Source organism: Medicago truncatula, chromosome 3 (assembly GCF_003473485.1).
Source record: "Medicago truncatula cultivar Jemalong A17 chromosome 3, MtrunA17r5.0-ANR, whole genome shotgun sequence".
In the NCBI taxonomy this organism is placed as follows: domain Eukaryota; kingdom Viridiplantae; phylum Streptophyta; class Magnoliopsida; order Fabales; family Fabaceae; genus Medicago; species Medicago truncatula.
This window is the reverse complement of record NC_053044.1, coordinates 39155381-39178181: the sequence shown is the minus strand read 5'-3', so window position 1 is coordinate 39178181 and position 22801 is coordinate 39155381. Positions and strand designations below refer to the sequence as shown.

General features: G+C 34.3%; 2 protein-coding genes and 1 non-coding gene across 4 annotated transcripts; 1 reads left to right on the top strand and 2 right to left on the bottom strand.

Moving 5' to 3' along the window:
• Positions 1-63: 63 nt before the first annotated feature.
• Positions 64-136, bottom strand: TRNAA-AGC (transfer RNA alanine (anticodon AGC)). The gene has a single exon. It is a non-coding gene; the product is annotated as a tRNA-Ala (tRNA).
• Positions 137-1011: 875 nt separating this feature from the next.
• LOC11430191 (bifunctional aspartokinase/homoserine dehydrogenase 1) lies at positions 1012-6162 on the top strand. The gene is made up of 13 exons (XM_003601266.4): positions 1012-1248; positions 1736-1886; positions 1986-2063; positions 2189-2304; positions 2553-2606; positions 3876-3963; positions 4111-4203; positions 4329-4369; positions 4672-4725; positions 4829-4992; positions 5190-5259; positions 5448-5613; positions 5810-6162. The coding sequence occupies exons 1-12, from the start codon at positions 1153-1155 to the stop codon at positions 5571-5573; spliced, it is 1131 nt and encodes a 376-aa protein (XP_003601314.1). The 5' UTR covers positions 1012-1152; the 3' UTR covers positions 5574-5613; positions 5810-6162.
• Positions 6163-6180: 18 nt separating this feature from the next.
• Positions 6181-22520, bottom strand: LOC11427549 (flowering time control protein FPA). 2 transcript variants are annotated; one of them, XM_024779958.2, is made up of 8 exons: positions 22281-22520; positions 21540-21881; positions 15281-16503; positions 7842-7929; positions 7436-7720; positions 7038-7115; positions 6781-6969; positions 6181-6580 (listed from the first exon to the last, which is right to left on the bottom strand). In XM_024779958.2, exons 1-8 carry the CDS (start codon positions 22281-22283, stop codon positions 6203-6205), a joined length of 2586 nt encoding a protein of 861 aa, XP_024635726.1. In that variant the 5' UTR covers positions 22284-22520; the 3' UTR covers positions 6181-6202. The 2 variants fall into 2 exon arrangements, with proteins under 2 accessions (XP_024635726.1, XP_003601312.2); XM_003601264.4 differs by lacking the exons at positions 6181-6580; positions 6781-6969; positions 7038-7115; positions 7436-7720; positions 7842-7929 and adding an exon at positions 10637-12245 and having other exon boundaries at positions 22281-22509.
• Positions 22521-22801: the final 281 nt, after the last annotated feature.

The following is a 22801-nucleotide window of genomic DNA, read 5'->3' as shown; positions in this document are numbered from 1 at the left end:
AAAGGGAGAGAGAAAAAGTATGTAAAGGAAAAACCAAAAAAAAATTATGAAAAAAGATCAAATTGGAGATGCGGGGTATCGATCCCCGTACCTCTCGCATGCTAAGCGAGCGCTCTACCATCTGAGCTACATCCCCTTTGTGCTAAATTAGTTGTAAGTATCATAAATAAACGTTTTAGAAAAGATGGAAAGTAATCAAATATAGGTAATTTTCTCAAGTCTCAACATATGATTATAAGTCAATCATATTTACTTGCTTCATAGCGAACACAATTGTAATGTTACGAAAATAAGAAGACACCATCTCCCTAAAATTTTGTAGAATAACACCAAATTCAGTGTAGTCCACATTCTTATGTTTTCCTTAGTATAGCAGATTGTTTCTACTCCTCAATACTCCAACTGCAAATTCTCAATCATTTATGCTCTAAGTCATGTTTAAGAGATTTAGTGTCTCCTCAAGAACATTCAGGAAACTCAATCTTCACCAACAAGAATAAGAGTTAGGGGATGTAAGGAAGCAGCAATGATAACCTGTTTTGGCCTCTTGTGTGCACCTAATGTGAGTCATAGGACAACATACTTTTTGGATTGAAGAAGAGCCCTTGTTGAAAGTTGAAACACAATCCTCATAATATTTATCCTTGAAAATTAATGATTTGATAATACAAAAACCTCATATAATAATTATTTTGTAATTTTATTTTTGAAGGATATAAAATTATGATTTAAATATTAAGTTGATTCCATTTCATATGATATATTTTAGAGTGAAGATCCAATTTAGTCCTTCACAATTTTCTCGTGACCCAATTTAATCTATAAGACAAAATTGAAACTCAAAGTAGTCTCTAACTTTTACACACGAAGGACAAATAAGTCCATTTATTACAATGAATTGTCTAGTTCCTCTCAAAATTAAAGGGTCAGAATGAGTTATAAAAATAAAATAAAATAAAAAAGTAAAAATTGATATAATGTCTTATTATTATTATGCTTATATCAAAATTCTCATTTCACATTCACACAGACACAGACTATAGTTCCCTTACTACTTACATACATTCCCACGAACTGCTTCTTCCATTATTCCATTTCATAAAATCCATAAAATTCAATTTGCAACTCTAAGTGAAAAACTCACTCAGAAAAATGAAGACTATTCCTTTGATTCTAATGGGTTGTGGAGGAGTTGGTTCTCACCTTCTCCAACACATTGTCTCATCCCGTTCTCTCCACTCTTCACAGGTAATCGATTCTCATGTTTCTCATTCTGTTTTAATTTCCTTGTATATCTTCATTCTTCTCTGTCACTACCAATCTAGTATCAAAATCATTGCTTTAGCTTGAAAGTGAAAATTTTATGATGATTTCTTATGACCCATTTGTCTTCTAGATCTTTTTTTTTTTTTATTTTTTTTTTTTTATCATGGGTTTATTCTTTGGAGTTTATTTGCTACCTTAAAATTCATCTAGCTATTGATCATAGTAAATTATGAATGTACCACCAACACTTCTGATGGAAGGCATGACCGGTGCCTGTGACAATGACACTTGTAATTTACATTCAATTAATTCATCTTTTTAAAATTTTACTGGTATTGACATGTAAGTGTTTGTGTCAATGCTTCATAGAGTATGATCATTTTCTGACGTTGATGGAAAATGTGTTCATAAATTTTAAGTGTTTTTGTTGGTTGATGTTTTGAATTTTGATTGTTATTTTGGTTGGCAGGGACTTTGCTTGAGAGTTGTGGGAATTGGTGATAGTAAATCTCTGGTGGTCGTTGATGATTTGTTGAATAAGGGGTTCGATGATAGTTTTTTGTTAGAACTTTGTCGGCTCAAGCATGGTGGCGAGTCTTTATCAAAACTTGGTGATCTTGGTAGATATCTATGCCAGATTCCTTAGCTTGCCTTAGTTATTTATGATCTATGAATGTTTTTGTGATTTCTTATTATTGCTATTTGATTGTAATCGAAAGGACAATGTCAAGTATTTGTGCATCCGGAATCGGAAGGAAAGATTTTGGAGATTGCATCTCAACTTGGTAAAAAGACAGGTGTGTTCGGTTTTATTTTGTCATGCAGCACCTGCTTAATGTGATTGATTTCAAAGAAAATCCTAAATAAGAGTAAAACTCTATGAAAAATTGCTTGGACATCATATCTGAATTTTTCATTGTAGGTTTGGCCTTTGTCGATTGCACTGCTAGCTCTGACACAATAGTGGTACTAAAACAAGTGGTGGATTTGGGTTGTTGTGTTGTTATGGCAAACAAAAAGCCTCTTACATCTACAATGGTAAGATCATCACAAGTGTTTCATAATAATTGTTGAAATGGGAGGTTAGGAAACACATCATATTTGTCAAGCAGAAAAATCCTACTTATGTCTAGGTTAAAGGGGGTTGATTAGACTTTTCCCTAAAATAAAGTTTCATTATAAATATTCTATCAAGTAAAAGATAAGGTTTTATTTTCTTCCACATTACTTTGTTCTATTGTTGCGCCTGCCTCATCTAAACAATAACTCTCTCTTACATGGAACAGGGGGATTTTGAAAAACTTCTGACATATCCACGTCGTATCCGACATGAGTCAACTGTAAGTGATGTTAATTCATGCCTCAACATGTTTAAAGATTTATTAACAAGTTATTGCAACGAGATGGGACTATTTTAAAAAAAAAAGTGTTGTGAAACTGTGAAAGTAGGAATTTTCAATAAAAAGAAATATAAACTGCAAATTTGTTTCTGGAATTTCTTTGATTGGTTATATTTCTGTCTAATCTCGGAGTAACTAAACTAAAGCCTGTATAAGTTCTGGATGTGCTGTATGGATCTATAATCGGCAAGCAGTTGCTTTGCAAAAATTCAGACCTTAGTAAACAATGAATGTAATCTAGGGGAAAATCTGAAAGTTCTGATATGCAGACAATTATCTGATGACTCATCTAAATTCTTCCATTAAAGAACTCGGTATTATGTCATCTTCATCTAGAAATAAGGAAGGAAAGATTATGAATTTGAGAGTGTGCTTTACTCAATAATATTTTCATGCATATATAAAAATATGGAAGTTCAAAATCAAAATCAGAAAAAAGGGAGCCAATATATGAATTCTATTTTAATTTTGAAATTTGTGAATGGTATTATCGTATTTTTTTCTTTCAATTTTTTTAAAATCAATTTACTTTAAGATTGTTCTTTTTGAACAAAAATGTATGTTTCTTTAACTGTAAAATCTAAATGCATTTTCTCGGAATCATGATACATGTTTGATTCTGACATTTGTTTGTCTCATCCATTATTTTTTAATTAATCTTTATATCTTTTTACTTTCTAGCAATTTTTTCAATGACGTATTTATGCTTAAATCAACTCTTTCCTTGGAATCAGTTGATAGCGGTCAATTTTTACAGTGAAATACTGTAAAAATACTTGTCTTGATAGCGAAATAAGAAACGTTCTTTGAATGGGCCATGTACATTTGTTAGGCTGTCAATTAATGACAGTGAAATACTTCCTTGGTTCCTTAGACCATCTACAATGGGGGGTCCCTTACTTTCCCATAATACTATTAACTATTTATCATCTCATTACAATTATACCCTTATGTTTTTATTGCATAGAGAGGAATGATGTAATGAGATGATAAATAGTTAATGGTATTATTGGAAAAAATAAATAATTCCATAAAAAATAACAAGATTTATTACTTTTCTTGGTATGTAATAACTTTAAAGCGACAACTAAAAAGGAATTGAGGAAGTTCGAAACTTTTCCTTTCGAAATCTTATTTGGCTTCATGGGGATATTGAAAAATCATGGATTTTGAGGAGCTTTGACTGATCTGGTTGTGATATTTTTAAAGGTAGGTGCTGGTCTTCCTGTGATATCATCCCTGAATCGCATAATCTCGTCTGGCGATCCAGTTAATCGCATTATTGGAAGTTTGAGTGGTACATTATCTTTCATCATTGTATGATTACATCTTCTGGATATTATTTTTTTTATGCTTGATCACATATTCATTGTTGGCAGTCTTCCACATAAGTGTAAGGTTTAGTTATGTTGATATTGGAATTTATTCTGCATACTCTTACTAGGGACATTGGGGTACGTGATGAGTGAGGTTGAAGACGGAAAGCCATTGAGCCAAGTTGTTAGAGCTGCTAAAAGTCTGGGGTACACTGAACCAGGTTATTGATAGCTACTTTTGAAATTGCATTATTCACTGGGTTCCATTTGCTAATTGCTACACAATTAGTTTATGAAAATTTACCTTTAATTTTTTGGAATATTTATGCATGTTGTTTTATTGCAGATCCGCGTGACGACCTTGGTGGAATGGATGTTGCTAGAAAGGTTTGTTTTTCTTCTGCGAAATTTAGTTTTACTGTTGTGCCTGCTTTATCCAAAAGCTCACAAATCTGTATCATTGACCCGTGTTAGCAAAATTTATGCATTTAGTGTGGCGAATGGGGCTTCCGTTTCATTTTCAAAGTTTTGATATTGGAGTTTATCAATTTTTTAGTTGACCATTTCTTATCACGGGTCATTCTGCACTACTTTTGGATGAAGTTGAATGTACTATTATGAATTGTAGTTTAAAATGGTCTTAAATCTTAATACAAACTTTCTGTTTTTTGGGAAAATATTTGAAACAGGCTTTGATTCTGGCTCGAATACTTGGTCGTCGGATTAACATGGATAGCATTCAGGTTCGTGTGACACTTTTCACATTCTACTTCGCTATCCTACCTTTCCTTTATTTATCGTATTTTTTCCATATGTTATGTTAGTAATTTTATATGAATTTCACAGATTGAAAGCTTGTATCCCAAAGAAATGGGGCCTGATGTAATGACTGATGATGACTTTTTGAGTTGTGGACTCTTGTTGCTAGACAAAGATATTCAAGAGAGAGTTGAGAAGGCAGCTTCAAACGGAAATGTTCTGCGATATGTCTGTGTCATTGAGGGCCCAAGGTATATTTTTTTCCTCCCTTCATATTTTGTGTTCAAGTCAATCAAGCATTTGTCACATTTCCACACATATGGTTTTCTCCTTTTTCATGTTCAATTCAATCTTTGCATATGATTTGGTAATGTGTAATGTTCAAAATTATTAATATTAAATATGTTGACACCTTTTATATCAATTATAACTTCTCTCCTTTTTCAAGGTGTGAAGTTGGTATTCAGGAGCTCCCGAAGAATTCTGCTTTAGGAAGATTAAGAGGAAGTGATAATGTGGTGAGCTTATTTATTCTCGCTTTTGGTGTTAAGTATTTTAATTAGAATTCTTTTCCATTTTAGAGGTCTGACCTTGCACAATATGTTTTCTTTCTCAATTTCTTTGCCCTGCCATACTGTACAAGTTCATCTTTCCGGAGCAATAACTTTGAAGTCTTGACCATTTTATATGTTGATGCAAATGACAGTTGGAAGTATACACTCGGTGCTATAGTAACCAACCGCTGGTTATTCAAGGTGCTGGAGCTGGAAATGACACGACTGCAGCTGGTGTCCTTGCTGATATCGTGGATATTCAGGATTTATTTCCTTGAGGGAAAAAAATTTATTCTGTGAATTTAAAGAAAATAAAAGGTACAGCTTCTTGGTATCTTGTCCTGGAATCTTGCTGATGTGCTTTTAAATTTTTGGTTAAATTTTGATTTGGTAATTTGTCCTATCAATTTCAATGTTGATTTCAAAGACCATGATTTCGATGTAAAAACTCGCTTATAATATAATTGCGCTGATGGTTTATAGTTGGTTTATAAATCATTTTTTGTTTATGCAGCCCTGGATACATTTCAAGTCAAAATCTCAAGTTGATGGTCAATGGAGCTTACCTGCAGGCTTCATATGGATGGATATTACTAGATTACCTGAGAAGCAATCTTATCCCCTCAAGCACATTCTAATGTCTGTTTATGTTGGAAGTGCTTTTGATGTGTATTATTATTATTATTTTCAATTTGGTTGGTATAGAACTTCAGAATATATATCAATGTAGGCGAGGATAGATAAAATGTATGGTTTATGACTTGTAGGCATTATTTTTCATTATGATCTGTAGGCATGCAACTAGTCACTGGAACAATGTAAACGAAAAGGGTTGCTACTGCAGATTCCTATGAGGCATTTCAAGGATATGGTTTATGACTTGTCTCATCAATACATCACCCCCCCTTTAAAATTCCGCTATTTCAGTGCAATCAAAATAGCAACCTGTAGGGCCATCAGCTGGTAAAAGGCTCAGCATGACTGGTCCTCTAGCACCCTCATCTACTGTCATTGTCCCTTTGTGCCAGTTGAAATCAGTGCTTACGAAGCCAGGATGAACACAGTTAATTAGCATGTGAGGATTTTTCTTTGCAAGAACTCTTGTGTAGGCATTGAGGCTGGCCTTGGAGATGCTGTATGCTGGAAGCATCATGCCCCACCCATTAGCTTCATGATCATTTGCTTTAAAATCGTGCAGAAATTTCTTCACCATGGCATCTATTTTCCCTTCAGATAGTTCATCTACATCCCCAAGTTCGTTTCTTAGCCTCTCATTTGGAATCCTCTGCACACAATCATGATGCTTTCAATCAGTGGAAGTAATCACAAGACATGTGCTTTAGACAATTAACCAAATGTCCTTAGTTCAACCCGGCCTTGTAAATTCGGCAACGTTGAAACATATTGACATGTAAAGGGTATCTATAATCTACATTTAGCTTGAGAATAATGTTTAATTTGTGGAGTTGGATCTTGGTTTTATACCTTTAACTCACCCCTGAGGGAGGAGAGATTCACAATCCTTGCCTTTGCTGGTGATAATTGTAGCAGGGGAAGGAGAGCCATAGTTACTCTTTTGACACCATAGTAATTGGTATTTAAACATTCTTCTGCTTTCTTGTAAGTTTGTGTGAGAACTCCTTGCAACAAGGTGTTGCTTACCTTACCTGCCAACTGCATCCACAAGTCATAAAAGGTTTAGTTTTATAAATTGTGGTAATTTAGCAAAAATTTAAGCTTACCCATGTTGCAGGATCCACATTTAAGGCCTTTAGACCCTCCTTATCTACTTCAACACATGATGCTCCTGCATTATTAATCTGCACAAAACAAGCTATATATTTACTTTGGTAAACCCTAACAAAATGAGACAAAAGGATAAAGCTGTTCATAATATTTAGGAATTGACTTATTTTGATCCCTAAAGCAGTAACAGAAAGAAAAGTTGCATTGCTTGTGCTTTTAAACACTGAGGCAACAAACTCTTGCATTTATAAATTATATTTGTAGCATATTATTTGTTCATTCTTAATTTAACATCAAGGATATACAGCTGTATATCAATTTTCATAAAAATTATCATCATAAAAACTTAATGATGATTGAAAATTTTAGATGTTGGATCTATAAAAAAGCTAACCAAGATGTCAAGCCTGCCAAATTTATGTTGGATGAACTTGGCCAATGACTCAATACTGAGAGCATCCAAAACATCCAGCTGATGGAACATCACATTTGACAGACCTGTCTGATGGAGCTTTGTTATGGCATCCCTTCCCCTTGTGTCATTTCTTGCTGTTAAGACCACCGTGACGCCTAAAAACGCCAGTTGCTTCACTATCTCCAGTCCAATGCCTTTGTTTGCACCTGTAACTACTGCATACCTATACATATAAACCAGATCATGTTGCAGCCGCAACACAACCTTGTACAGTCATGCATTAATTTATACCATTTTGTTTACTTCTGAAAATGTAGAAGTTTGAGTTTTAGGTGTCATCAGGATGATTATCAAGCCTATGGTTTAAAGAAATGGTGGTTCTCACCTTTGTGCCACATATCTTCCATTTGATTCCATATATGGAATGATGTTCTAGTTGAGGATATGCAAAAGGACTCTTAAGTTTATATAACCTGCAAAATTTTAAATGTTGAATTCAGTTAAGTTAAAATTTTAAGGAATCATTCAAAATCTTAAGAGTTTCTCCATTTTGTATAGATTGACAATATCTCTAATTTAATAAATAAAGTTACTACTACGTACTACCTATGTTGCTAAATGATTGTCATTCAAAATTTTCTCGCACATATAAGAAAAATAATAAACTGAATGATTGTGTATAATAATTTTACAAATTGTCCTTATTAATATTGAGTGTTAAGTATTGTCACAAATATATATGGTTGAGTAATGAGTTAAAATAATTATATATTTCTAAAACTAAATTAATTTAGAAAGGAGGGGTATCTTAGTAAGGAAAAATGTGAGGATCAGGAATACATAATTTTCTTTCAATTTTGCTCCTTTGTGCATTAACAATTAATACCTAGTTTGAGGCTAATTAAGAGTTAGAAACACTGAAGAATTACATATTGGAAGATGGATATATAAAGAAACTAGTTTATGTTGCATTGCAGGCCGGTGATTATTGGCACACACTGACACAGGTAATAAGTCAGTGACTTGTTTGTTTATCATTTAATTATTCTGAGGAATTATTCCTGAAGATGACATGTTAAGTAAACCTATTGGCTATTGTTATATGTATCAAATAAGAAGCATCGTCAAGTTTGTGATTTTGTTAACATGTTGGCTTAAAAGTACTGTGCATGATCATGTTCAGCAGGCATGCATCACATGATTAATAATAAGGCATAAATATAGTCCATCGAATTAGGATAAAATGAAGGGTGGGATGTAGAGTAACCCTTATAATAACATTTGTTAGACTAAAAATAAATGATATTCGTTCATTGAAATTGATAAAGTACACTCATACAGTATAAATTCACTAAAAACAAAAGGGATTAATGTGCGAACAAATTCACAAGATTCATGTTAATAGTATAAAACGACAAATTACATAAGCCTGAAAACATAACTATATATTAGTATCTAAAATATTCATGCCTCCAGATATGTAACGTTAACGGCATCAAAGTCATTGATTGGATATGCATTGGATCGAAGTTTATCTAACAATCTGAATCGAACAAACATCATAACAAGACAGGAAAGACAAACAATAGTCCACAAAGATGACAAACACGACAAATCGTACTAAGACGATGAATTCACGAAAGAAAAAACTAAATATATTTGAGAATCACTTGTATAAAATAAAATGAAAGGAGAAAAACGATTTAAAGGAGTGATTTTGTGTAAAAAAAGAGAGGTTATTTTGTAAACTTTAGAGTAGCTCACTCATAATTTTGAGTCAAAAGACAATGGTTTCCCTCAAAAAAAAGTCAATTAACTTTTTCAACCACTTTCATAAAGTCTTTTCAACCTGTATTTTGTATCAAATTTATACGTAAATCATTATTTGATATATCATAATCATATCATAGATTCATGTTTTTCTTCTCAAACAATAATCATGTATTTTCTTTGTTATGTTTAACTTAATCAAAGTGGGCTGAACAGTTGTTGCATAATATTGATCTATCCTCAATGTGATATAGAGATCAGCGGTATTTTTTTTTACTCAAGCAGTTAAACTTAAACATTATTTTTTATGAAATAGTTAAATGTTCTTGCTACTCAATAATACAAAAAATTTAAATCGTGACTACATATATTCTTGTTAAAAATACATTCTTTTTAAAAAAAATCTTCTCCTGCATAGCACACGTTACAAATACTAGGTTGGATACATTTAATTCTTCAAAAACAAAAATTTGATACATTGAGGATTATATTGACACGGTTTAATGAGGGACATGGAGAAAAGATCCTACATACTGATGGAGGTTATTTTGTTTATAAGTATAAATTTATTTATGAAAAAAGAAAAATAAAAAATTGGAAACATAAACCAAACCCCAACACAAGAAAAAATATGCATCATACTCCATACCTTATTATAAGCAAATTCAACAAATTTTACACATGTTAAAGAAGTTAGTTCAAGCTTGTCAAAAAAAGAGAAGTTAGTTAAAGTTAATTTTTTTTTATTTAATAAAAAGCATACAAATCCCCTAAAAAATACAAATGTTTACAAAAACATCATTAGTCATCTTTCCACTATCCAACTACTAGAAATAATGGTGCTCTTTCTAGGAAAATTATTTTAAATAAATGAAATGGTATATAAAAATCAAAAGATATCTTCTCAAAAAAAAAATCAAATGATATTTTATTGAGCATATTATTATGTAAAGAATATTAAGGTAGTCAAAATTGCTTATATTAGAGAACAAAAAATATTGATTTTTTTTTTTGGCTTATAATAAGAAAAAAAATGGAGAGAGAGTGGTCGTATTGGTGGGGAAAAGAGAGAATCTCAAGCTTTTATTTGCATCGATCCTTTTCATTCTTGAGTCATGTGGGGGGAAGTTTAATCATCTTAACTTAAGTGTAATATAGTTTATACAAATATTCAATCACAATTTATATTCTCATATCATAATATTACTTGAAATATATTTATACCGTGACAATATAATAAAATACAATTTAATAATATAAACACTCGAGTCTTTTTAGTTTAACCATAGTCCAACCATGAGAATGTATCAACATTAAAAACTCTTAAATGAGTTTTGATACTCGTTATGGTTATATCCGATGCAGTGTCTCTAATGCAATGGACTGCTGGAAATCGGAATATACTAGTTATTACCAAACTAAAAAGAGAAACATATTGAAAAATCAAACCCAAATATTGCCCCTAGAGAGAACTTCTGCAATGAGCATGGGTGCATCAACTTATGGTGAATGATTGACTAGTATGACATTATTAAATTACTTACCATTAACTAGTTTTCATTCAATATCTTATCCGACTTTTATGAACTTTCCCAAACAACTGAAATGACACTGTATATGGAGCAAGAACTGATTGTGAAAAACAAAGTACCGCATTTTTACAAGAAATCTCCTTGCTTAAAAAACCACAGTATTAGTTGTGAATCTAAACATTGTAATGAAAATCATTTATCCTTGTTTTAGAGCTTCAAAAGTCAAGACATCAAGCTAGGAAAGCAACAGCTGATATCCTGGCATTTCTCAATTCCCTTTTTCTTGATGGATTTGCTTAAGAAGAGTAGCAGCCAACTTTAGTGTTGCTTGTAAACGGGTCTGTGGATCTGCATCTCCATCTTCCTGCAAGCTATTATCTGCCATCTGTTGATTTCCACTAACCTCTCTTTGTTGTTCTCTTTGAACCATCTGTGACAAGTGAGGCATATTTGCCATCTGCTGTTGCTTTTGCAAATGTGAAATGTGACCAAACTGAGACGTCGAGAATTCAGAACTCGCATGGTTGTTTTCTGCAGCATATAATTGTCTGGATGAGGCTTCAGACTCATTAAATCTATTCTGCCTGGGATCACTCAATGAAGATGTGCTCATAGAGCTTCCCAACTGCCTCTGCTGCTCAAGAAGAGATGCAGCTAGTTGTGCAAGCTGTTCTGGTTGGAGGGATCCCACAGGGGTTGAAGGATCAAAATTTCTTCCTTCCGGATATGATGACATGCTGTTACCACCATATGGAATACCAGAATTTCCACTGGAATGTTGATTTGAGTTTACATTCATGATGGGACGACGCTCCTCAATAGGTTCAACAGCACCGCTGAATAGATGTGAAGGTAAAGTTCTATTAGAGATTAAGTTCTGTGGGTTGTGAGAAGACCAGTTTGGTACAGATGTTCGCGGCTGGATGGAAGGATAGTCACGACTTCTTTCATCATGGGACTCATGTAGGTTAACCGCAGAACGGGAGGAATCCGATGCTAATGGAGCTGCTGCAAATTTGTTTCCCAGATATGAAAGATTGCTGATTCCAGAGTTACCCAATTCTGAAATAGATGGTGGGTTTGTAGATATGCGTACGGATGGAAAAGAAGAATTTGGATGCAATATGTTCTCATTATAGGACGATAAGTTTTCGTTTTTCATGTCTCTTTCAATGTGCATAGGACCTTGGTTTAAACCAGGATATTCCAACCTCAGGATAACACCAGATATGCTCAATTTACCGGGTACCTTCAACACTTTTTCTGAGAAATCTGATGGAGGTACAAGAAATAAGGTGGTCTTGTCATCCACCTTGGAAACCGCAGCTCGTTTCTTTTCCTCCAGATAATGCATAAACTCGTTGTAGAATTCAATGTCGGCATCGCTTCCTGGCACAAAGAAAACAACCCAAACGCCAACTGCTTGGTAGTAATGCTTTGAAAGCATGTCTAGACTAGTTCTTGCAGTGCAATCCAAGAACTCTGGTCTGTAATAAATGTATTGGTTTGGCATTAAAACCAAACATAAAACAGTTTATAGCAAAGTTAAGACAGTAAACTTCTATGACATTGTGCTGTGGTTGCATGGTTGTGATGTTAATGAAATGAATGCAGTTTAACGCAAAATTTTCAATCAGAACTTTTCCCTTATCACCACTTTATGGGACAGTTGATGTTTTTGGCTTCTGTGTGGTAATCACCATATGGGCTCATTTAAAAAAGTTTCTATTGTGACTAAGGGGATTGGATAGCTTCGTTAGACAATGTATGTGTCATTTTTTCTTCATTGGTTTCTTTATGAGGATTGTGTCCTCTTACTCTGATCTCTGATGTCGCCTCATGAATTCTTTTTAACAATTGATCATGTTTTGTTTTTAATATTAACAAGATGCTGCATATATGTATAATCATAAATAAAAGATGTATGTTTGTTTTGGTAAAAGAGTTGGGTAAATATGAAGTATAAAAAGAAGAGCTCTAAAGCCACACATGTCTTCTCATATGAAGAAAAAAATAACTGTTAATTAAACAGTCCAACTTAGTTATTATGTAATTCATCTTTAGACAGTATCCCACATCTCCTACTAGAGATATAATATTAAAACTGTCCGGGTGTCTTCACCTAACAATTTCAGTATTTGGAATAGTTTATAAAATGGTATCAAAACCTATGTCCAGGCCTTACTGTCTCTTAAAAAAATGCCTGAATATCAGCACAACACAAGGTGTTTATGCTTCAAACCTAAGGGGCTCTTGCATGAGAGGGCATGTTAGAGATGTGATATAAAAATCATCGGTGTAAAATCATCTGCTGAACTCTTGACTTCCTCTCCTTCAAATTAAATTGGTGAAAGCTCCAATTATGCATATGAAGTATGAACACACTTTTCTTTACAAACTAGCAGCACAGACACAAGGCTTCTTCTTATATATTAATAACAAAAAATTTGAAGAATCTTATTTATTAATATTCAGAGTTCAGGTAGAGCCGGTTTCTGAGGGCTCCTATATTTTCTGAAGCATTCTAGTTCAGGGTTGTCTTGGAGTAAGACTATCTGGAATCGATTTATTCCTCCTTCAAAAATCTTTTCTTCTTTGGAGATTGTTACATAAAAAGGTACTGATGATAATACTTCAAAAAGAGGATGTGCTTCAGTTTCAATGTGCAGTCTTTGTTGTGCTTCGCAAGAATCTTCTGAGCATCTATTTCTTTCCTGTCCATTTGCTCAGAAAATGTGGATATGGCTTAGCTGTATTCTTTAGTGTAATATTGGCACATCTTCTGTGGAGTGTACTCCTGACATCTATAGTAAGCCCTGAGCTCCCAATTGGAACCAGTCATTCTTGTACCAATTATTTATTCTTTCTAGCTTATTTGGTTTGTTAGGAACAATATTAAGTTTAATAACCGGTCCTTTATGCCCCGTTAAATATTAACACGCTTAGTGCTGTTGTGTCTATTCGTGGGTAACATTAACTCGGGGACATGGTACTCTTGTGTTAAAGAATTCACAATTCTTAAGGCTTTCAAGTTTCAATATTTTTGGGCATGCTGCCAAGTACCCTAGGATTGTGCCGATCAGTTGGATTCCTCCTACTACTAGGGGCTAGATTAAGTGTAACATGGATGGTACTGGTCATGGTGCTTCTGAGATAGCAGAATTTTTTATTGGTGCTTCTGAGATAGCAGAATTTGTTATGTCTTTAGAGGTCTTTTATTAGTTGTTTTGCTGGTTATATAATCATTTCGGTATTTCTTTTGCTCCTCGTGCTGAGCTTATGGCATTGAAGTTGCTTATCGTAGAGGTTGGTCGTCTTTGGCCATTAAAGACGGATATAATTCCTGGGCAATTAAATGCAGTGTCTCAATTGTTTATTTCTCACAGGCCAAATGAGCTCTATGGTTTCCCATATTTACAGGGAAAGTAATACTTGTGCTGATTGCTTAGCTTCATGTGGTTACTATTGGTGGGAGGATTTTCCTTGTTTTAATGTTGACAAATTTGTTCGCAATAAGTGGAGCCTCCCTAAATAAGTTCCAATTTTTTTGACTTCTCATGTGTTTTGATTTTAAATATTGTTCTCCTATGTTCAGCTGTATTTTTTTTTCCTTCTTAATTTATTAATATTGTGGTGTACGCAAATGAATGATAGGTATAGGAGTGCAAGTGATTGATGGATATAGGAGTGCCAACATAGTTGGGATCTCAATATTCTAGAGTGATGCTTTTGCGTACTAATGTCTTAATCAAAAAAGTTTTAAGGTATGAAACCACCTGCAAATGAATTACTTACTCCTGGTATATTGTTATACTGCAATCTAAAGTGTGCCCCTTCAGTTTTTCAGTTAATTCAATTATATAACCAGTTCACAAGTTTTCTGGGATTTTCTCTTGGTTCTCAATGTCTTTAAGATTATAACACAATATATGACTATAAGGAAGCAATAGTTTTTGCTTTTACAAAAATTAAACGAAGGTTGCAGTGGGTAAGTGACACCCAAAACAAACAAAAAAAAGTGGTTATTTCACAAAGATTTAACTACATGGTGGGTGAAGTTTAATTATAGAATACCCACAAAACACATAAAAATTAACTTGAAAGCTTCTGCTAACGACAAATGATGGCAGTTTCTACCAAAAGACAAATTAGTTATATGCTATGGATAGTCATTAAAAAAAATGCTTTATGCTATAGGCAGTAAAAATGTCATGAAAATATCAGTATATCCCTTTTTTGGTAATCAAAGTTTTGGAGGAGGTAAGGTGCCCCATCTGAGGTCAGTGAGGGTTTACAAATTACAAGTATTTTTCTAATTTCATAAGGTAATTTTCTTTTTCAATGTCACCCCTCCCCAGAATTTCCAGGTTATCTTTTCACCCCCTTTAAAAAGCCATTATATCTCATGAGAGTCTTGGTAAAACAAAACTAGTTTAGAAATAGAAAAGGTGACTATTTCAGAGCTGATGTAAGACATTCTTATCTAGAAAAATAGATTTTAAAAGGAAAATTATATACTTACAACGCGATATCTAGGACTTTCCCTACAGGGAAGCAGCGGGCACGGCAAATAGGAGTCCCACCTTTAGCAATGGTACCTTCCCATTTCCACTCAGATGAAGATGAATTATCCGGTTCAGGTGTAAATCTTTTTTTCTCAACAAAATTTGATTGGAGAGCACCGGGACCCATTTGGAAATTATCATAAGGTTTCCGGCCTTCATGTCTATCGAAGCGAACCAGAGGTGAACTTGGTGGGTGATTAAATGTTTGTCCATGAGGGAAATTTCCAGCATCAAAGCTTTTATCAAAAGGCTCATGATGAGGAAAATCAGGTAATAATCTTGGTAAAACATGTTTTTGTCTTTCTAACTCGGAGAAGGCATACTCTGGAAGCTCTCTCTCGGGAGGAGAAGAACCACTCTTTAGCTTTTTAGCCACGTGTAGATAGGGAGCATCTTCAGGCAAGCCCTGTAGATCTTCAAAGAATGCACCTCTTTGAGGATATTTCTGTGGAAAATCACCCTGATGAAAGTGTCTTTCCCTTGATGGACTATTTATATGTTCATAGAATTCTTGTGATACTCCAAGTGGAGTCCCCTTCTCTCCAACATTCCTTTGCTCATATGTGTTAGCTCCGCCAGCCCATGAAGAAACCCTGTTGTTAAAATCATAAGCACCAGAATCTCGAGAATCCCAATTCGAGAACATATTTGGAGAACTAATGTTCTGCTCCCCAGCAAAGCTCCTCTCCGGCCTGAAGTTCTCGGATGATCCACCGCGACCACTTGACTTGTATGATGGGGATCGAGGACCATTAAATGAGCTCTTACCGCTGCTGGATGAACCTGATTCACTCTTGGCAAAGCAAATATGTACACGGGGATTCCCAAATAACTTTCCCTGCAGAGCATCTAATGCTATGCATGCTGAAGCCACACTGCTATAGCGAACAAACGCATAACTACGACCTGGAAATGTCGAAATCTTCTCAATCTCACCAAATGGGGCAAAAGCCCTTCCCAAAATTGATTCATCCACCTTCAACTGGGCTGGGAACCCAACCCACAAAACCTCGCTGGGCTCTGGATTTTTATCACTCAACTTGAACTTGTCAGAATAATGTGGTTCGGGGCTGCCATGACGTCCTCTAAACTCTCTTTGGGAGAAAGGAGATCCCCTTAATGCTGGTCTTCGTTCATCACGTGAATAATCTTCATCACGCATAACTGTCGATGGCTTATCCTGTGATCAACAATACAAACTAAATGTGAAATTGTTGCACGTTTCGGGCATTCAGATTTTAGAATTTTTAAAGAAAAGATAAACTAATTCCATAACCAGGCTCAAATTACAATATGACAGTTATGAAGGTAATGTGATTACAAACATCCAACACTTTGAAGCGCTAAGACTTAACTAACAAGCATTTTTTAGCTTTGATAGACTACTTAGGACGAAGCAAATCTTGCTTCTAATGGTGGCATGAGATATTCAACCCATATAAGTGGAACAATTTCTAAAATTGCACAATCAAAACTAGAGTAGATATCCAACACAGAGACAAAGAATGACTTTCACGCAAGAAATTTACCATTTGAATGGTCACGACAGTTGTATAATGACTTGACCTAGCACTACAAAAACAGACAAACAAAATATGTTGAGACAGTCAATCACTCTAAGCTCTTCAAAATACAAGTTCAGCTTGATGTTACCCCACAAAGGTGGAATCAGCTTCATAGATCAAACAATACTTTAGGCTCTTACCAAAACTAATGTATTGTTGACCTTACAAAAGAATTAAGATTCAAACGAGTTTTATTTTGGCTTCCAATTGCCTTATCCTAAAATATTGTTCCCATATGCCATATTGCTTGAAGCTTCCAACTAATGTATTCCTGACTAATCTTCTTTGATATCCAACAGAGGAATTTTGCATAAAGAAAAAACAGAAACACGAGATTGGCTATCTTATCCCATCTAAGGTAACTTATCTTTGATGATTCTACAGTTCCTTTTAATCCAATGGCATAAATACACAACGGAGCTCACTCAGCCTAATATTGTCTTCTCTATCAATGTGGTTACTATTTATATCAACACCATGCACTGGATTTTGTTCTTAATAAATCTGAAAGGGCTCCAAGTCACACAAGAACATAGATATCATATACACACTATAGTAATGGATTTCTCAAATGATGACTAGGCTAGATTCCATCTAGTCAGCTAGAGAAGTAAGATGCAAGAGTGCTATTGCTGAATCAAGTGCCAATTCAGGATGTAATATCATGGTCCAAGCTACAATTGATGGGAATATATCATATTGTTGATGAGATTGGATTCAAGAGGATAATGCATATTAAATTGCAGGCCATGCAGGTCAATATTAAGCTGCAAGCTTGAAATAAATTGAATTGGCAACTACTGAGCTTCAACAAATATAGCTCAAACATTATAAATGTTTGATAGTGTATATACAAACGCTGATAAAGTCTCTGGGCTTTGCTTCAAGTAATAAAGGCAGACTAACTACTGATTCAAATCCACACTAAGTTCATCTTTCTAAAGTTTGTCTCTTTTTTGTCTTTGGTTATGTATCAGATGGACTATAGATCTCAGTTCAGGATGATTTTTTGTTCTGAAACGGTTCTTCTTTATAAACCTGTGCTTGTCTATCTACCCTCTATCTTTGAAACAGACTGCATTTAATTTTTTTATTTATTTTAGAAGTTCCTACATTTCTAGATATTTCTATTTTCTGAAAAGCTGAATCATTGAGAAGTTTGTCAGCTTTTCTGGCTGTCTTCTCCCGTATGGATGGGGGAATTCGAACTCCTAATTCTTCCACAGTGCAGTCTAGTCAGTTCATTCAATTTTTTACTTATTCATTAAGCAGGAAAATATTCCTTCTTGATAACAAATAGTTATAGATGCATAGATCATGACACATATTTTCCTGCCTGCAGACATTCTTGACATTTCTTTACTTGCAATAGTAAGTCTTAATAGTGATGCAGGTATTTCACCAGAACGAGCACAAATATCAACGGTTTGTTTCAAGTTTGGAGGCCTCATAAAGCCCCAGTTTTACCATGTATTTGCCTGTTTTATTCTAGCAACAAGACTAAGGGATACTTAAATTTATATGTAACACTAACAACATTCATTTGGATTAAGCTTTGTCTTTTGGTGAATACCAAACTTTCCCTTTAAGAGCAGTATCCTCGATGAATTTGTTATGTTTCCGGAAGGGGATAAAAGCCTTGTAGAAATGCGTAAAAATGCATTAGGTGTGTGGTTGTTTATTATCTACTTGTATTTGAAAGAAGTAAAGCATTATTGTCAGATTTTAAATTTGTCCTTAAAGATCCACTATGGGAAAATTGTGTTTCTTTTTTGCTTCTCTCTGATGTGTGTGGCATTTATGAGGTATCTTTTGTTTAACATTGCTGTATTTTCCTTCTTTTATGTTGTGTGATCTATTTCAGTCAACAAAAATAACCTACTTTCCTCCTTTGAAATCCTTTCATATATAAATCAATGAACAACAGCAAGAAGGAGAAACCCAGTCTACAGCTTCATCCCCAACAAATGCAAGTGCCTTCCCGTCTACAGCTTTATGCATTGCACTATAATTAAATTTATGTCTAAGCATGGGAAATTGTGACTAGTCATGGGAAACAAGATTCAGGTTCTTGAACTGAGATATGTCGACTGATATGAACACGAATTTAACATAGTAGACCATGCAAGTCAAAATTCACATCCATAACTACATAAATTGTGTTGGATATTGAGCTATGTTCACTAAGATTTGAACACAAGAACACTGAACTGTTATTAGTTATTACCACATCTTGCTGTAGCTTCCAATAAGTGACCTGGATGAATTTTTTGACTTGTTGACAAGATAAGCAGTTCTGTTGATTAAATGTTAGGATTTTTCTGTAAAATTTGTTTCTCTATTTCTAAATTTAATGAGTGAAGTTATTATTTGAAACTGATCTATATTATACAACTGAGATTGCAATTGATCTTATGCCTGTGGATGGCCAGATTGTTTTCATGTAGTGGGTATATGCTATTTTGCTGAGTTTTGAACTGTTATTTTTTCAGAATCTTTCTTTGATTGTTGATTTTTGGAACATCTTGGGTTAAATGTATGCAAGAACTGAAATTGCAACCGAAATTACATCTTCTGGGGATATGCAAGAACTGAAATTGTGTTAAATGTATGCTCGGTTGTCATATATTACCAAATTAAGTACTATAAACCATTTCCATCAAGAACTTGGAAATTTATGCAAGAACTGAAATTTGGAGGTGGAACTCCCAGTTCCATATATTATAAACCAATACATGCAATGTAATTGCCATAACATATCAGAATTTCATCAACATCTCCAAGTCAATATTAAGCTTTTATGTTTGGTAATAAGCAATCTAGGTTAAACTTCCATGCATATGGCTGAAACTCAACTGCGGTATTGCTAAGAAGGTTTCATTGGCACAGCAGTAGATTTCTTTAAGATGAGGTGTTCAGTTCCAATTTAGTTTGAAATAAGAGACCACAACACCCGTGGTGAATAAATGTGTGCCATGATTATGGGACTCCTAGCCATTGAAATGGGTAACACTGATGGTGACATTATATAATGAGCTACTGAGTGCTTGCTCTTAGAAACTGTCCTGCTTTTTTAATCCAAATAATACAAGCCCGACTGTCTCTTCTTTTTTGCTTAGTCTACTAGTTGAACATTGATTCTTACTTGGTAGAATGATGTGCTAATGGGGTTACTTCACTCATAGTACCATACACCTGATGAATCTTCTGTTTAATTGAAGTTTCTTTAGTTTTTCTACAGTTGCAGCCTCCCTTCAATCTGCTTTTGTGAAGCTCACTTGTTTTTTAGGTAAAATATTTTTGTCTTTTAGAGTCTTAAACCATACAGAACTGAAGCTATCAATTTCATAGCATGTGTAGGTCACAATTAAGAGAAAATAGAGAAAAATATTATGCTCAAAGGTTTAACTGAATTTTAAAGAATTAAACATTAAGAATTAAGAATAAAAATATAATCTTATAAACTTGTTGATATTGTGCTAAAAGGTAAAATCAAATGCCCAGCTTAAGCTTTCTACTCTGCAAGATTTATCCTCATATTTAAGCTCCAGATTAGATCTCTAGCCTTCTCTTGAAGTCTAACTAAAAGGTTTACCTGAGTTAACAAGAGCAGTAAACTCTACCCACTTTTTTGAGTTTTTGTATACCTTTGATGTTAAACTCATTGAGTGCGGAAAATCTCATCAAATTTGTAATACTAAAAAAAAACTTGGAAAATATATTGCCCCAAGATTTCGCAATACGGAAATCCAATTCAGAACTTGCAAAAATATTAAAGAGCTGAGTAATGGTGCTTTGATCCGTATGGTGGTAGTCGGAGGTATGGAGTTATTACTTCGTAGCATGGTTTGGAGTGCAATATAGTGGCAGAGCTTGATGGATTTTGTTGAGGGGGGCAATAATTTAACAAATATTTTTAAAACTATTTCGAAGAAGAACTCAATTTGTTGTCGTGGTGGTAATTTTAGACAGATTTTAACACTAAAGAAGTGGGTTCTAGACCTAACTAGAACATTTTTAAGAAAGAAAATAAAAATACCAAAAATATACATTCTTGGACTCGAACTCGCTACCTCCGTGTAGCTTTGCCACAGGGCCACTAGCAGGGTAACTCTATTTAACGAAATGGATAATACATATAACTATAATGATGTGTATACCTATCTTAATATTTGGGGGTCGTAGCCATTCCCAGTCCCAACTGAGATCCGTTGGCAATATTATACTACCTCCAATTCTACATATACGAAAATGTCGAGTCGACAAAAAATGATGAATTTGGGCTAGAAATTGGCCCAAATGCATAAACTTGTGTTGACCCAACATTTTCTTATATATATAGAACTAAAGGGAGTATTAATTAAAAAAAGCATTCAGTCATGCTTTTATTTAATGTAAATGTGGTGTGCATGTTTGGAATAACTTCCTTCGATGGATTGAACTGTATCAATTATCATACGTGGAAAACGATTATTGGTGTGATACTCTGATGTATTCCTAAATTACGTTGTTGCGAGTTTTGTTTGTTTATATCTAAACCAATATTATGGCCTTCATTAAATGAATAGAATCGAACTGAGCTGAAAATCTGGGGTATATACATATAATCAGCGGGAAAATTAACAAACAGTATAAGTTTGGCAACACTGACCGCCTTTGCAAACTCGATTCTAAGCGGGTTGCCAGCAAGAAGAAAACCTTGCAGCGATCTCATAGCATCAATGGCATCTTCATCCACTTCAAAATTGATGAAAGCATAGCTTCTCCCAGGCTGAAACGCAACTTTTTCCAACGGTCCAAACCGTATAAAAGGATGCGCAAGCTCATCCTCTACAATATTGTGTGATAAATTCCCAACCCAAAGATGCCTGGAAGGAGGATTGCTGCTGTTCCCACTACCACTACCACCGCGTCCCAGACCACCATTCCCTTTATTGTCTTCATATCTTGCCAGATAATCCCTTCTGGATCGATCCCTTCCACCTCGACTTGACTATTGCCAAACACAACACAAACAACAAATCAACAACAAAACATAGTAAATTATCATCAAGTTTTCTACTTTATATATATACAATTAAATTACACAGTTAAATTCACAGAAAAATTAAAAAGTAATTTCTTTTTCTCCCAACGACTTACTGAGAGAAATTAAAATCAAAAGTGAAATTGTTACTGAACAGAAGTTAAAGTGATGAAAATTAGTGAAAAGCGATAAACCCTAGTAGAGTGATTAAAGCTGAAGGTGTGAAGTGAAATTCGGAAAATTGAAATTGGTGATTAAAGCTGAAAGTGTGAAGTGAAATTCGGAAAATTGAAATTGGTGATTAAAGCTGAAAGTGTGAAGTGAAATTCGGAAAATTGAAATTGAAGAAGTGGTGATGAAACTAACCATGGTGAATTGAAGAGTCGAAATTCAGAGAGAGAGAGAGCGAAGAAATGTGAAATTAGGGTTCGCAGTTCGCAGAATTTGGGGATCGAAGAAAGAGAGAGTGATGAAGATGATGATTCCGCATGAACTATTTACTGTTCAGGTTTTCTCATGCGCTATGCTAATGCTGTGCAGCAACAAAATAGTTGGATATGGTGTAAGCTACATTGGATAAAAACAATGGACCGACTCACGTACATTCAATAATATTTCACGCAAACTTGGGATATCTGAGGTCGTTCGATCTAGATTATACGGTCTATCACATTGATAAAATATCTTTAATTTTATTGAATTATTTCATAGTCCCTCTTATTTAATGAACATTTTTACTTGCAATAAAGAGGTGTGTTCGTTGATAACGATTGAGATATCGTATCTCATGATATTATCAGATAATATGAATTCAGTTTAATCTCGGTGGTGCAGCAGGTTGAAATGTGAATGTTGTTTGGCGTGTCATAGTTTGTGGACTTAAGAAC

Bases quoted from the DNA above. Each gene is read 5' to 3' on its own strand.
- LOC11430191 (XM_003601266.4), top strand. From the start codon at position 1,153: ATGAAGACTATTCCTTTGATTCTAATGGGTTGTGGAGGAGTTGGTTCT. The intron at 2,607-3,875 runs GTAAGTGATGTT...ATATTTTTAAAG, and splicing joins GTATCCGACATGAGTCAACT to GTAGGTGCTGGTCTTCCTGT. The intron at 4,370-4,671 runs GTTTGTTTTTCT...TATTTGAAACAG, and splicing joins GAATGGATGTTGCTAGAAAG to GCTTTGATTCTGGCTCGAAT.
- LOC11427549 (XM_003601264.4), bottom strand. The intron at 16,504-21,539 runs GTCAGTGTTGCC...TGTTGATCACAG, and splicing joins GAATCGAGTTTGCAAAGGCG to GATAAGCCATCGACAGTTAT. The intron at 12,246-15,280 runs GTAAGTATATAA...CATTTATTACAG, and splicing joins AAAGTCCTAGATATCGCGTT to ACCAGAGTTCTTGGATTGCA.